Source organism: Drosophila biarmipes, chromosome 3R (assembly GCF_025231255.1).
Source record: "Drosophila biarmipes strain raj3 chromosome 3R, RU_DBia_V1.1, whole genome shotgun sequence".
Classification (NCBI taxonomy): Eukaryota; Metazoa; Arthropoda; class Insecta; order Diptera; family Drosophilidae; genus Drosophila; species Drosophila biarmipes.
This window is the reverse complement of record NC_066616.1, coordinates 24,684,020-24,695,980: the sequence shown is the minus strand read 5'-3', so window position 1 is coordinate 24,695,980 and position 11,961 is coordinate 24,684,020. Positions and strand designations below refer to the sequence as shown.

The 11,961-nt window shown below is 49.7% G+C and overlaps 3 protein-coding genes across 6 annotated transcripts; 1 reads left to right on the top strand and 2 right to left on the bottom strand.

Moving 5' to 3' along the window:
• Positions 1-88: 88 nt before the first annotated feature.
• LOC108024592 (uncharacterized) lies at positions 89-4,994 on the bottom strand. 4 transcript variants are annotated; one of them, XM_044091142.2, is made up of 3 exons: positions 4,852-4,994; positions 2,056-2,894; positions 89-1,661 (listed from the first exon to the last, which is right to left on the bottom strand). In XM_044091142.2, exons 2-3 carry the CDS (start codon positions 2,858-2,860, stop codon positions 139-141), a joined length of 2,328 nt encoding a protein of 775 aa, XP_043947077.1. In that variant the 5' UTR covers positions 2,861-2,894; positions 4,852-4,994; the 3' UTR covers positions 89-138. The 4 variants fall into 4 exon arrangements, with proteins under 4 accessions (XP_043947077.1, XP_043947078.1, XP_043947079.1 ...); XM_044091143.2 differs by lacking the exon at positions 4,852-4,994 and adding an exon at positions 4,704-4,824; XM_044091144.2 differs by lacking the exon at positions 4,852-4,994 and adding an exon at positions 3,812-3,950.
• A 1,822-nt stretch (positions 4,995-6,816) lies between these two features.
• LOC108024588 (uncharacterized) lies at positions 6,817-10,521 on the top strand. The gene is made up of 3 exons (XM_017094596.3): positions 6,817-6,975; positions 7,028-9,100; positions 9,159-10,521. The coding sequence occupies exons 1-3, from the start codon at positions 6,913-6,915 to the stop codon at positions 10,386-10,388; spliced, it is 3,366 nt and encodes a 1,121-aa protein (XP_016950085.1). The 5' UTR covers positions 6,817-6,912; the 3' UTR covers positions 10,389-10,521.
• LOC108024590 (max-like protein X) lies at positions 10,454-11,609 on the bottom strand. The gene is made up of 3 exons (XM_017094597.3): positions 11,420-11,609; positions 10,852-11,252; positions 10,454-10,789 (listed from the first exon to the last, which is right to left on the bottom strand). The coding sequence occupies exons 1-3, from the start codon at positions 11,559-11,561 to the stop codon at positions 10,568-10,570; spliced, it is 765 nt and encodes a 254-aa protein (XP_016950086.1). The 5' UTR covers positions 11,562-11,609; the 3' UTR covers positions 10,454-10,567.
• Positions 11,610-11,961: the final 352 nt, after the last annotated feature.

Here is an 11,961-nt window from a genome sequence, read left to right as displayed (position 1 = left end):
TCTGGCTCTAGGAATATATATATATATAGTATATATAGCTTAAGGAATGCGATTGGAATGAATCGGTATTAACAATGGTGTTTGTCTTTTTGGGGTAATACTTGGGGATGTGGTAGGTCGTTGGTGAGAAGCCAACTACTAATCTTCGCCAATCACTTCAACGGGGTTGGAGCCTTCGGTCATGGCCAGAGTGGACATTTCCATGTCGCTGTCATTGCCCACGTTTTCTTCATCACCCCCATCATCATCATCGTCGTCGTCGTCGTCGTCGTCGTCTTCGTCTTCATCCTCCTCCTCATCGTTATCATCCTCATCATCTTCATCATCTACCATGGTTTCCTCCACATCATCATCAGCTTCCCCACCTCCATCCTCTTCGCTTTCTGGAGCTTTCAGCTCGGTTTCTGGCTCAAATTGCATCTGAGTTTCGGGTATGACACCGTCCTTATCGTCGGGTTCCATTTTAGCTGCCTCTGAAGCTCCAGTGACCAGTTCGTTGGCCGTTTTCAGCAACGCATTCGTTTGCTTGCGCAGTGCCCGCATCACCATCGTGTCCTGCTTCATCTGGAACTCATGCTCCCGCCGTGCGATCTCCTTCTGCTGCACAAAGAAGTCCTGCAGCATCTCCTTCTGGGCCGAGCGCATGGCACTGGCCAATTGGCTAAGCTCTTGGGCGAACAGCTCCTCCTGCCGCTTCTTGCGCTGCTTCGTCTCCTCTTCACTGTTCTTCTTTTTGCTATCCTCACCCGTGCCAGACTGAGGTCGGACGCCCTTCGGATTCGGCTCGTACACATTGGAGCTGCGCTGTAGCTTCACCGGCACAGGCATGCCCATGACTGGACTTTGGCCCAGGCGACGTTTCCGCGGCTGAAGCTGCTGGTGCTGCAGCGGGGTCAACTGGTGCGAGGACATCATGTGAGCCTGTCTGCTGGTGGAGGCGCCCGATTGTTGCCCCGCATTCGGGTACTTGGGCGGCGGACCTCGGCTCAGGAGAGCAGCCACTGTGGACTGCGTCTGCGGGGGACTGGACGCGGACTGATCGATGTCGGGGATCATGCGATCCGGCCGCAGGGAGTAGCCCGTGTCCCGCATGGGCACCGTCTTCATGCGCATGCCCGTCGGCTGGACACTGATGTCCCTGGGCAGGCGCAGCCCCTGTTGGCTGGCATTCGGATTTTGTTTGCGCGGCAACATCAGCTTGCTGTGCGGATGCACAAAGTTGATGCTGCTGGTGCTCTGGAGCGGCACAGATCGACTCATCTGGCCCGGACTGGGCAGCTGTTGGCCCATCTTGGTGAGCGTCGGGGGTGGGCGATCGATCTGCAGGATGCCGTGCGTGGGTCGTCGCTGCTCGTCCTTGGCAAAGGAGGCCACGCGCAGGGGAGGAGGAGCGACCGGCGTGGATGAGTAGACGCTGTCGTCGTCGGTCTCATCCAGCGCCACTGGAGGCGGCGACGGAGAGGCTGGCGCCGTGGGCGGCGGAGTGTTGGTCGTGTCCATGCCCAGGTCCATGTCGGGTTCGTGCTTCACGGACACTATGAACGGCATGTGAGGCACGTCCTCCTGCTCGGCGTTGTCGGCTTGGGAGCTCCCGGCCTCGTAGTCAAAGGCCTCCAGATCGGGCTCGGACACCATGTCCGGCTTCTGGGGCGTCTCATAGCCTGAAAGGCAGAAAGAAGCGGGCATTCAATAATAATCTTTGTATTGGGAATTTACAGTGCTATCAGTTCTAGGAAATCGAGATAAAAATTCAATAAACGAACTTTATTTTTCTGCAGAAATCTATAAAGACATGTGTTTTCTCTTGGGTTCTTTTGATTCACAAGGTTATTTTTAGCTGTCTAAGTATTTTTTAGATAGTATTAAGTGATTTTAGTTTAGTTTTCCGTTTGAAAAAGGTCAAATTAGCAAGTTGTATACATAATAGAATGAACTTTTGCTCTTATGAATAATGTTAGTCTTATGACATTCTTTTACTTTCTAATCAATTTTTTTAAAGCAGTAATAACAAGCACTTTAAAAAATAATAGTTTTGATCTCCTTGTCAATACTAACCTGTATCGATAGGCTCCGGCTTGATGGGTCCGAGTCGAAAACCGAATATGGGATGCTCTACTCCGAGGATGTCCTCCTTGTTCTCCTCGCCGCCTGTCTTGGAGCTGTCCATGGAGTTGCCGCACTCGCTGAGGCTGCCGTTGTTGTTGCCGCTGTTATTTGAGTCGCTTAGCATGCGGCAGAGGACGCGGTAGACCTCCTCCGGCACCACCTTGGGTATCCCCGTTCCATGGCGCGTGGTGGTGTTGTACGTGGACTTGAGGAACTTCCACTTGGTCCAAATCTGGATGCTGGACTTCTTCACGTAGCCCTTGCTGCGCATCACCTCCTCGATCTGCCGGAAGACGTGCTCGCTCTTCATGTTCCGGTCGTTTAGCTGCTCCAGGGCATTCAGATTCTGCATGATGCTCAGCATCTCCAGCATTTCGGCCCGGCTCCACAGGTTGCGTTCCGGCCGAGAGCCCGAGCTGAGGGACTCGCTCTTGCCGGAACTGCCCGCGGAGTAGGGTGGCGACAAGTGCGCCTTAATGCGCATGGGCGTCAGCAGTCCGTCGACATCGCCCACCACGCCGTTGCCCGTGGAGGCCGTGTGCAGGAGGTGGTTGATGTCCTGGCCGCTCGGCTGGCTCTGGATGTGACCTTGGCTCTGACGCATGTTGTGCTCCACTTTGCTCAGCAGCCGCATCTTCGTGTGGGCGGCCACCGTCGTCGGCGGCGAGGAGGAGCTGCCGGGTGCTCCAGCGGGTCCGTGGCTGCCAGACGACGAGGAGCTATCGTTCAGGCCCAGATAGCGTGGCATTAACATGGATGCGGCGTTGGTGGTTCACTCTTCCCTGCAACTGTTCGAAAGAGGGCGGAATGAATTCCGAAATTAGTTTTGAAGATATCCTGGAAATTCTTCACAAAATATTCAAAAGTGGCTCTGACATCCGCAGTCAAAACCAGTTTTGGAAAAGCTCGAAATTAGTTCGGATTCCAGACATTGCAACACTTGACATTGAAATTTCGGACTATCGCGAGGAAGAATACTTTATACTTATAGATGGGAAGCCATAATTCCATATAGAACAGATAAACCTTATACAAACAGGACGGAAACTTCTATTCAGAACTGTCCAGAACAACAATATCTGCCTGCATTTCAAAAACAGAACTTTTTACAGATAAATATACTCTCGAACTCTTTCACAACTCAAACTCAAAGATTCCACAGCTTGAACTTTTTCAATGAGAGATAATGCTTGGAATATGGAATTTGGACTGTAGTATATTTATCTGTCCTCCAAAAGTAGGCTAGGATTTTTTCGAAACTCAAAACCCACTATTAAGACTGGCTGGTTATACAAAAGAAATAACAGGTGTTTCGCCATGGGAAGTCTTGACTGTTTATAACCTAGCACACCACATGTGGCATCCCAAATGTCACTCGCTAGTTACTTCAAAACACGAATTTCGATTTTGCAAACAGAAAATCAGCTTCCGCTCGCCTTGGATACTCGAACCGATATAGTCACTTGGCAGCTGGCAAGAAAGCGATGGCCGTGTGCCAACGAGAAGAAATCCAGTTTTGGACTTTTTGTGTCAAAAGTGGCAGTCGTGGAGTCGGTTATCTTTCGGATTCGGTTTTCGGGCTTCGTCTCCAGAATCCACCACCATGTACAGCCCGGCCTGTGCGAAGTTGACGTGTTTCCAACTGTTTGGCACATTCCAAAACCGAAACCCCGTCAAAGGTGGCAGCTCACCGACACACACTCACCGCTGGCGTAGGCGAATTGTGCACGGAAAGAGCTTACAAATCGAAAGCGAGGAAATGTATATATTTTTTATCGATTTTGATTATTTCAAAACGAATACTGGCCGCAAAAAGAAAACGTAGAAACACACTCTCCGCGCGCACAACCACACACACACACACAGACACACACACAGCCAGGGGCAAGTGGAACACTCTCAATAACAGAACATTTTCGAGATAGTGATTTCCGAATGCAAGTAAACAAGATAGCGCTGAATACGGCGTAGGAATACGAATTTCGGGCGGCGATTACGCATCCAGTTGGGCAGGGAATGAAGACTGAATGGAAGCGGGGGATAAATAGTAGTGTTTGGGTACCGCAGCGGCGGGTTGGAACTAGAATTGAATCTCAAAATTTGAGTAATTTTCCAGCCAAGTGTCTCGGGATTGGCACAGTGGTCGGGGGTGGTTCGAACACAGGCGATTCCGAGAATGATATATCATGTCATGTCATGTGACGGGTGTTCGAAAAGGGGGTTTATTTCGGCTATGGGCAGCGCTCAATTAACTAATACATTTTTGAGCTGCACTCGAACCACTATTTTCCACGGCGGAAGTGTAATTGCCAACTTAATTTAAAGCGCCTCGGGGCACTGTAATGCAAAAGATACGATAATAAGCTGATAGAGGTATGTGTAGGGGATTTCTGCTGGGGGCAGGGGGGTGTATTTCACAGAGAGCCAACCCATTCTCTGCGCTCAGAGAGCTCGGCTCACCCACACACACACAGGCCAAAGAGACACTCACGAATTTACGCTTATTATGTGCAGTTGAGAATTTTTCAAGAAAAAGAACACAACACATAACTTTCGACTTTTCCGAATAGTGTTTCCTGACAAACGACGCTTCTTACTTCTGGCTTATCGGTTAGCCGCCAGTGCTAGTATCTTAATGCACATGCCAGCCAATAAGTTTAAATAACCCGACTTGACTTGAACTATTTCATTTCCAAAGCAACACCTTGCAAACACACACACGCACACACACTCGCATACACTTACCAGTGGGAGAGCGGTGCGAGAGACAGCAGCAGCGAGACGGTGAGGGAGAGCGGCAGCGAGAGAGCCGAATGAACCGTTTTCAAGCGTCACAATTTGAGGCAGACCGTCGCCGTTAACGACGATTTCAATACTATTTCAAAACTCGAAAAAGCGACGAACGGGCCTACGAAAACCCAACTATATACGCGGTCACCTGGTTGGGTGTGTGCGTGTGCGCTTCGGCTTTATGTACATGCACACATCCACATATATACCCATATTCGTATTCGGAAGGTACAAATAATGGTTATGGTCGCTAGTTGTTTTTGAGATTGCGAGAGATTGCCGGAGAGACAGTTGCCTATTATTTTTTATTTTGCCTTTTTCTTCTTTCGCTGCCATTTACGTTTTTATTTCGCTCTTTTTTTTAGAACGGGGTTATTTCGGGGAATATATCAATTTATGGGTTCGCGCACACACACACACGCTGGAGCACAAAAAGCTACAGTTTTAATCTAGTATACACATGTTGAAATCGAGTATAATGATTTTTCAAGTTCTGTCTTTCGCCTGCTCACTGTCACTCGCCATGGAAGTGAAATGAGGAAGATTATCTTTAAGTTTCAAGATAAAAGTTCGTTTCCCATGAGTAGAATCCGATTGGAAAGTATTGGTTTAGACCAGTAAGTCGAACCACTACTGAAGTAGTGTGTTTTATCGAGGTTTTTATTCTCTAATGGGTAGTAATTTAAAATCAAAAATATAGATATTTTAGGAGCATTTTTTAGACCGAATGTAAGTTAACTTTTGGTAAGCAGTGTAGTTAAAGCCAACGTAAACGTTCTCTCCTAACTGTAAAAACATGTTTTTCTGTGACAAACTGGGATATCAAATTCGCAAGATATTAAATTTCAGGGTTCTTGTCGTCGAGGGTCTACTGTAAAACCGATACGCAGTGGTAAACAACAATTCTGCTTTATTTGTGGGATGTTTTGGGGAATCCTTGGGGCAGGTGAGAAACTACCGAAACTACCCCTTTTGGTAATACAATACCCATGTACTAGAGTATATAGGTGACCTGCTGGATACTTGTTAAAAAATAGACATCCACTAAGAGCTTCGCTTCCTTAAAGTTTTCGGCGGCAGATGCTCAGAAACTAGATTTACAAGTATTGAGCGGACCTAAAGAGCGAGTTATTCGAACTCGAAGCCAGAACAGGAAAAACTCCAGCTCTTCTGCATGTATGAGAATGGATAAGCGGCAGAGGCGCTGGGAAAACGCGAAAAAGATTCTTTTTTAGCATCCGCATAAATCACGCAAGAGACCAAGGGAAAATCCGAACGATTTATCTGTGTTATATACATATACATGTATGTAGCGAATAATTGAATGAACAGCCAAGCAAAAAGTTACAAGCAAAGCAGTGTAGAACACAAACACAAGCCCTATGTCTTTATCATATCGAACTTTGAATAAATAGTTCTGATTAATTGAAAAGGCACAAAGTCTTAAAACTTACTCGATTGCAAAAATTAAAGAGCAGCTGCTTTGAAATTTACTCTTAACATGAGGGGCATGTTTTCTATTCTTTTTAGTTTAATAGGGTTTCTCTTAATGACATTTTATTTTATAAGAACACGACGAGCATTCATATATGCAAGCTTTTTTGTTATTTAGAACCCAAAAATAAGTATTAAAAATTAAGTCACTGATGGTAAAACATACATTTTTAAGAAGTGTTTTTTTGGCAGACTAAATCTTTTATATCTTGCTTCGATTTTATATACTTTTCATTTTGGATTAAATAGGACAGTTTCCATTTTATGATTAAACCATATTAAACTGTAATAATAACAATAAAATACCATTTTCACAATCCTTAAAATTGTAAACTTTCAGTTAAATTATTTGAGAATGTTAATCAATAACGGTTGCCTAATTCAAGTTTTCGATAACATACCTATCGATTATAGCGCAATCGTCGCTTTCGATTATTCAACCCTGGTGGAAAAAAAAGGTGGTATCTCTTGTCCTACGTACACTTGGAACAAAGTTGTGGAGCTCTCGGGAGAAGCACTGGCATGTCGGAGTCTCCCAAAAAACGGCCGAAAATAGGTCCCAGCGACTGCCTGGCGTATCTGCAGGTAAGTTTTGCGATCCTGGCTTCTCAGACATAACAAATTCCTTACCTCCCAGAGCCTGGGTGATGTACTTCCCGAGGACGCCGCCCTTCAGCTGGCCCAGAGAATCCGGGCGGAGGAGGATGAGGCGGCGCTGATGGACACGTGCGGCGGCGCCAACCAAGCCGCCCTCAACATCAGTTTTCGGGTGTACTACCACATAGTGCACAAGTACGAGCTGCCGGACTCGCACTTTGAAGATCTCCCCCAGCGTTTGACCTGCGACCAGCCCACTGCCTTCCTAATGCTGCAATCCGTGCTGCTCACCGACCACTGGAAGCGTTTGGATGCAGAGCAGCTGGAGGAGAGGTGCACCACTGCCATCGTTGAGGCTCTGCGACGGAACAGTCCCAGTCTGATGGCCGTGCTCAAGGCCACCAACCTGTTGGTGAAGAAGTTCCCCCAGCTGCAGCTCCTGCCCCTGCGCCTGGAGCACTTCTACCACTGCCTGCAGCGCCAGACGCAAACTGGTTCCCGGGAGGAGACTCTGACGCTGTACAACCACTGCTGCAAGCAGCGGGAAAGGGCCTTCTCCTACTTCCGTCTGATTGTGGAGTTCTGGCCGTGGACAAATCGCAACAAGTACTACCTCCTAAGCGGAGCCCTCAACTGGCATCCACTGCCGGATCTCCTGGCGGCCACCAATCAAAGCGAAGAGGAGTTCTTCAATGGACTGCGGCTCAGCTTGAGCTACAAGGGACTGCAGGCAGCCAGCCAGTATCCAGTGAAAAGCCTGAGCAATCAGCGTTCTCCAGCTCTACTCGCCGCCAGTGTGGAGCTGCTCCTCAACGGCACCGTGGCGGAGATCCAGAACTTTCACTCGCAGTGGTTCCTCCGCATCCAGCAGCATGACGAGTTGTTCTTGCTGCTGCAAGCCAATCCCCATATAGTGGAGTTCCTGGCCTCCTCCGAGGAAGTGCGATCGCCGGGCGATCAGCTGCGTCTGATCCTGATCTTCAGCATGTTTGCCAAGGAGATATATGCTGCCTCCAAGCTGCACTTCTTCAAGATCAGCACAGAGCTGCTGACCAATTGCAGCCAAATGGAGACGGAGGCCCAGCTGTTGGTGTTTCGATTTATGGTCGACAACCTGGGAAACTTCGCCGTCGAGGACTGCCTGGAGTTCTTCCACAGCTTTGTAGAGCGACACCGCGGCCTGGAGAGCTCAGAGTTTCGGAACACGATGCTGGGCAAGATGCCCACGATTATCAACCACACGGCCAAGCATTTCCATAAGGTGCTCAAGGCAGACAGCGGTGTAGGAGGCGATGCCTTGGCGCAGAACATCAAGCGATTCTTCTCGCATCTGCAGAACCTTATCGAGCGGGACATCCACAGCGAGGTCTACCAACCGAAGATCTTTGCCCTGAAGCTGCTGGAGATCCTGAACCGATCACTGTACGCCGAACAGGTAGCCAAGAATGCCAAGATGTGTAGTCCCCAGCAGAATCAACAGATGGGAACATTCCTCCTGGAGCATGGAGTCTTTCGGCCGAAGGAGATGGCGCAAAAGCTCTTTGAAACCCTAAACAACCCGCAAGGCTTCGATGATGCCTTGGACCTGACCGTCTCCCTGCTGATCCAAATGGGACATGTGGACACTGCAAGGTGCGTGGAGCGTTGTGTGGACTTGTGCTCAACCGCTGATGTGGATGAATGCTCGCTGGTTTCACTCTACGCACAATTGGCGGTCACAAAAAAGGAGTCTGGAAGCAAGGTATTTGATGAATGCCTTAAGCGGCTTGCGGACAAAATGGATTCGTTCTTCGAGGATCCCTTGCTAACTGCCAAGAGTGGAGGCCATCTCTTTGGCTATCTTCGCGGACTGGACGAGGTGGTCAAGGCTGGCCTTTCAGTGGACTCTCCACTGGAGGACCTGTTGCCACTGCTGGAACGCATTCTTGGCGGCATTTTAAAGTTTCTCAACTTGGCCAATGTCCGACAACAGGCGGAGGCAGCCGCTGCAGCCAGTTTTCAGGACATGGACGAGAGTCTCCAGCTGCTGGTCAGCGAGAGCTCCTTCAAGTCCGGTGAGGAGGAGGAAGCCTGTCGGAAGTACTTGCTCATGAGCTTCTGGCTGACATTGAAGGTGGGTAAAGACAATTCTTAGCATTAAAGAAACTGATTAATTTGTTAATCTTCCATAGGGCTGTTGCGATCTGGCCACCAGCATAGGGTGTTCCCTACTGAAAACCACTGCCGACACAGTAAACTCCGAGGCACTGCGTCGTTGCCTCGACATCAATGTGTCCGTTTTGACGCTTTGCCGGCACAAAGGAGCCATCGAGGCAGCTGGCCTTAGCATAGGCCGACTTACCCGCGCCATCACCAGCAGTTTGGAGAGCGGCGATGAGGGTTTCCAAATGCTGCACGATTGCCTGGAGCGGGAACTGCTGACGGAGAGCCGCCAGGTGAGCACCACACGTCGTGGTGCCGGCTTCGCCATAATGTTCCTGCACGTGCTGAAGAACGACAATCCACGGCAGCGACTGCTCCTTCATCGAGCTGTGCAGCAGATCCTACAGAGGCTAAATGAAGATGGTACCAAGGAGAGTGTTTCCCTGGATAGCAATCACGACCGCTTGGAGGCGTTGGTTCTGCACTATCTGTGCGTCCTGGTGCGCGACACGGAACTGAGGCCGGCGATGAGCAAGTACTACAACGAGATTCTGCTGGTGGCCATGAAGCACATCACCAACCCCGAGTGGACCATCTCGAATGCGGCACTCCAGCTGTTCGGCGCCAGTCTGGGCAAGCTGGTGGGCCAGCGGCAGGCCACCGAGTTCGAAACGCGTCCCGCTTGGGAGCCCAGTGAACTAGACTACGATGAGTTGGGATGCCTGCTGCCCAAGGCCTGCGAGCACATGCTGGAGTGCTGCGACCGCCAGGAGGTGACCTCTTCCATTATACTCTTTCTGGCATTCCTCTCCAAGGTGGAGCACTTGCGCACCTCGGGTGGCAGAGAGCCAAATCCCCTGCTAATCCGCTTTCGGCGACTCAGCTGGCGCTTGATGCGGCACAAGTGCGATCAGGTGCGTCAACTGGCGGCCACCTGTTTTGTGCGGTCGCACGAGTTCCGCTGCGATCTGCCGGCGGCGCTGCTGGCCAGCGCCAAGTTGGCGGCAAATCTGGAGGAGGAGAACTTCTACGAGGGACTGATCTACTCCCTGATATCGGGTGTGCTGAAACTTCAACATGAAGCACGACATGTCTGGAGTGCTGGGCGTTTGGAGGAGTTCCTTGGCGAACTCCTCACATCGCTGGATGTCGCGGAGCGAGTGCGTCGCTTCAAGCCGTACACACGGAACGTGCTTGTGGAACTGCTGAAGCTTCTGGGTAGCGCGGATAAAGCGGCTCTGGTCGAGTCCCTCGGCTAGCATTAGCGAATCTAGTTTTATCTAATCTAACATTAAGCCAAAAGATAATCTTTCCTTGTCAACGCTTTTACAACTATTCAAATGACGCATTTAATGTTTGTACGCAGTAAACGAAACGAAAGTATCTACCAAACAGGGATTTCTAAAATAACGAATGAGAGGGTGGACTAACCGCTCGATCAGCTGAAGCCCTCGCCAGTTTCCTGCTCCATGGCCTGCAGCTGCTGCTTCTCGAGGGCCTCCTGCGCCATTTGCTGCATGGTGCGACTGAGGATGTTGCGCAGGATGTGCGGCTTGCAGTGCTCCTCCAGCCAGGGTATGATGCCGGTGGTCAGCTGCTTGAAATTGTCCATGGGTATGTGCTTGAATGTCTCGAACATTTCCTCCATGATGGCCTGGAACTAAAAAGCGAGGGGTTTAATGATCAAAGAGATCTAATAACCTGAGAAGTCCACAAACTAACCACTTGGAACTTGGCCTCGTCGGTGAGACGTGCCTCCTCTGGACCCGGGTTCGCCTGCTGATGCTGCAGCATGTTCTCGTAGCCGTTCTTGATGATCCGCAGGGCCGTGACCTCCTTCTGCAGCGCGGAGCCCTCGTCCTCCTGCTTGAGCTTCTGCTGGTTGAGGTAGCCAATGTACTCGATGGACTTCTGCAGGATCAGGGCCTTGCTGAGCTTGTAGCCGGAGGAGTCGTTGGGCTGGCAGCGCGGCACCAGCTCCTGCAGGCTGTCGTAACCCTTCTTGATGGCGTCCCTGCGCTTCTGCTCCGCCTGTGTGTGCGCCTCCCGCCGCCGCTCCTTGTAGCTCAGCGTGGAGTTGGCCGCCGTCGAGTGGCGCGCATCGCCGCTATCGTCGTCGTCGTCTGGGGACACAACAAAACAATGCTAGAAACGTGAGACGCAGTCGCAGAGACAGCACAATGTAATAAAAGCGCTGCTGATAGCGAGTAATTCAATGCCAGTGCTTTATCAGCTGCCCCCAACTCCCACTCCTGGTCAGCGTGAACGATCGTGACCAGCGAGCGCTCACCTGAGTTGTGCGCCGAGGAGTTGGGCGTGTGGGTGCTGCCCGCACTGCTGCAGCGCGAGTAGTGCTTGCTGCTTAGGTCCTGGTCGTGCTCCATGCTAAATGCGTCCTCCTTGGTGCCCGACGCGCTGTTATTATCGCTCATTGTCAACTGCGACGTTGTGGAATTCCCAAAACAAAAACACCAGCGGCGGGAGTGACCGTTCGTGGGCAGCGCGAAAATCCGCACTTTGGTCACACTAAAAGCTGTTGGCGATAGTTTTAAGAAATATTATTAAGATTTGTTCACTAAGAAATTTCTGAACATTTTTTTTATTTTAAAATGATTTCAAAAGAAATTTATTATGGAAATTTGTCTAATCTTAATTCTTAAATGTATCCATCTTATTTGTTTTTTTACGGTGATATTAAGCAATGTTATCTCTTCGCAAATATATTTTTTTTCTGTTTTTTCCTTTTTCTCTCTTTGGATATATAAATTATTAAACTATTATTAATAAATACAAACTTTTTCCTTGTGCAGAGTGTTAGAGATGGTATTACTC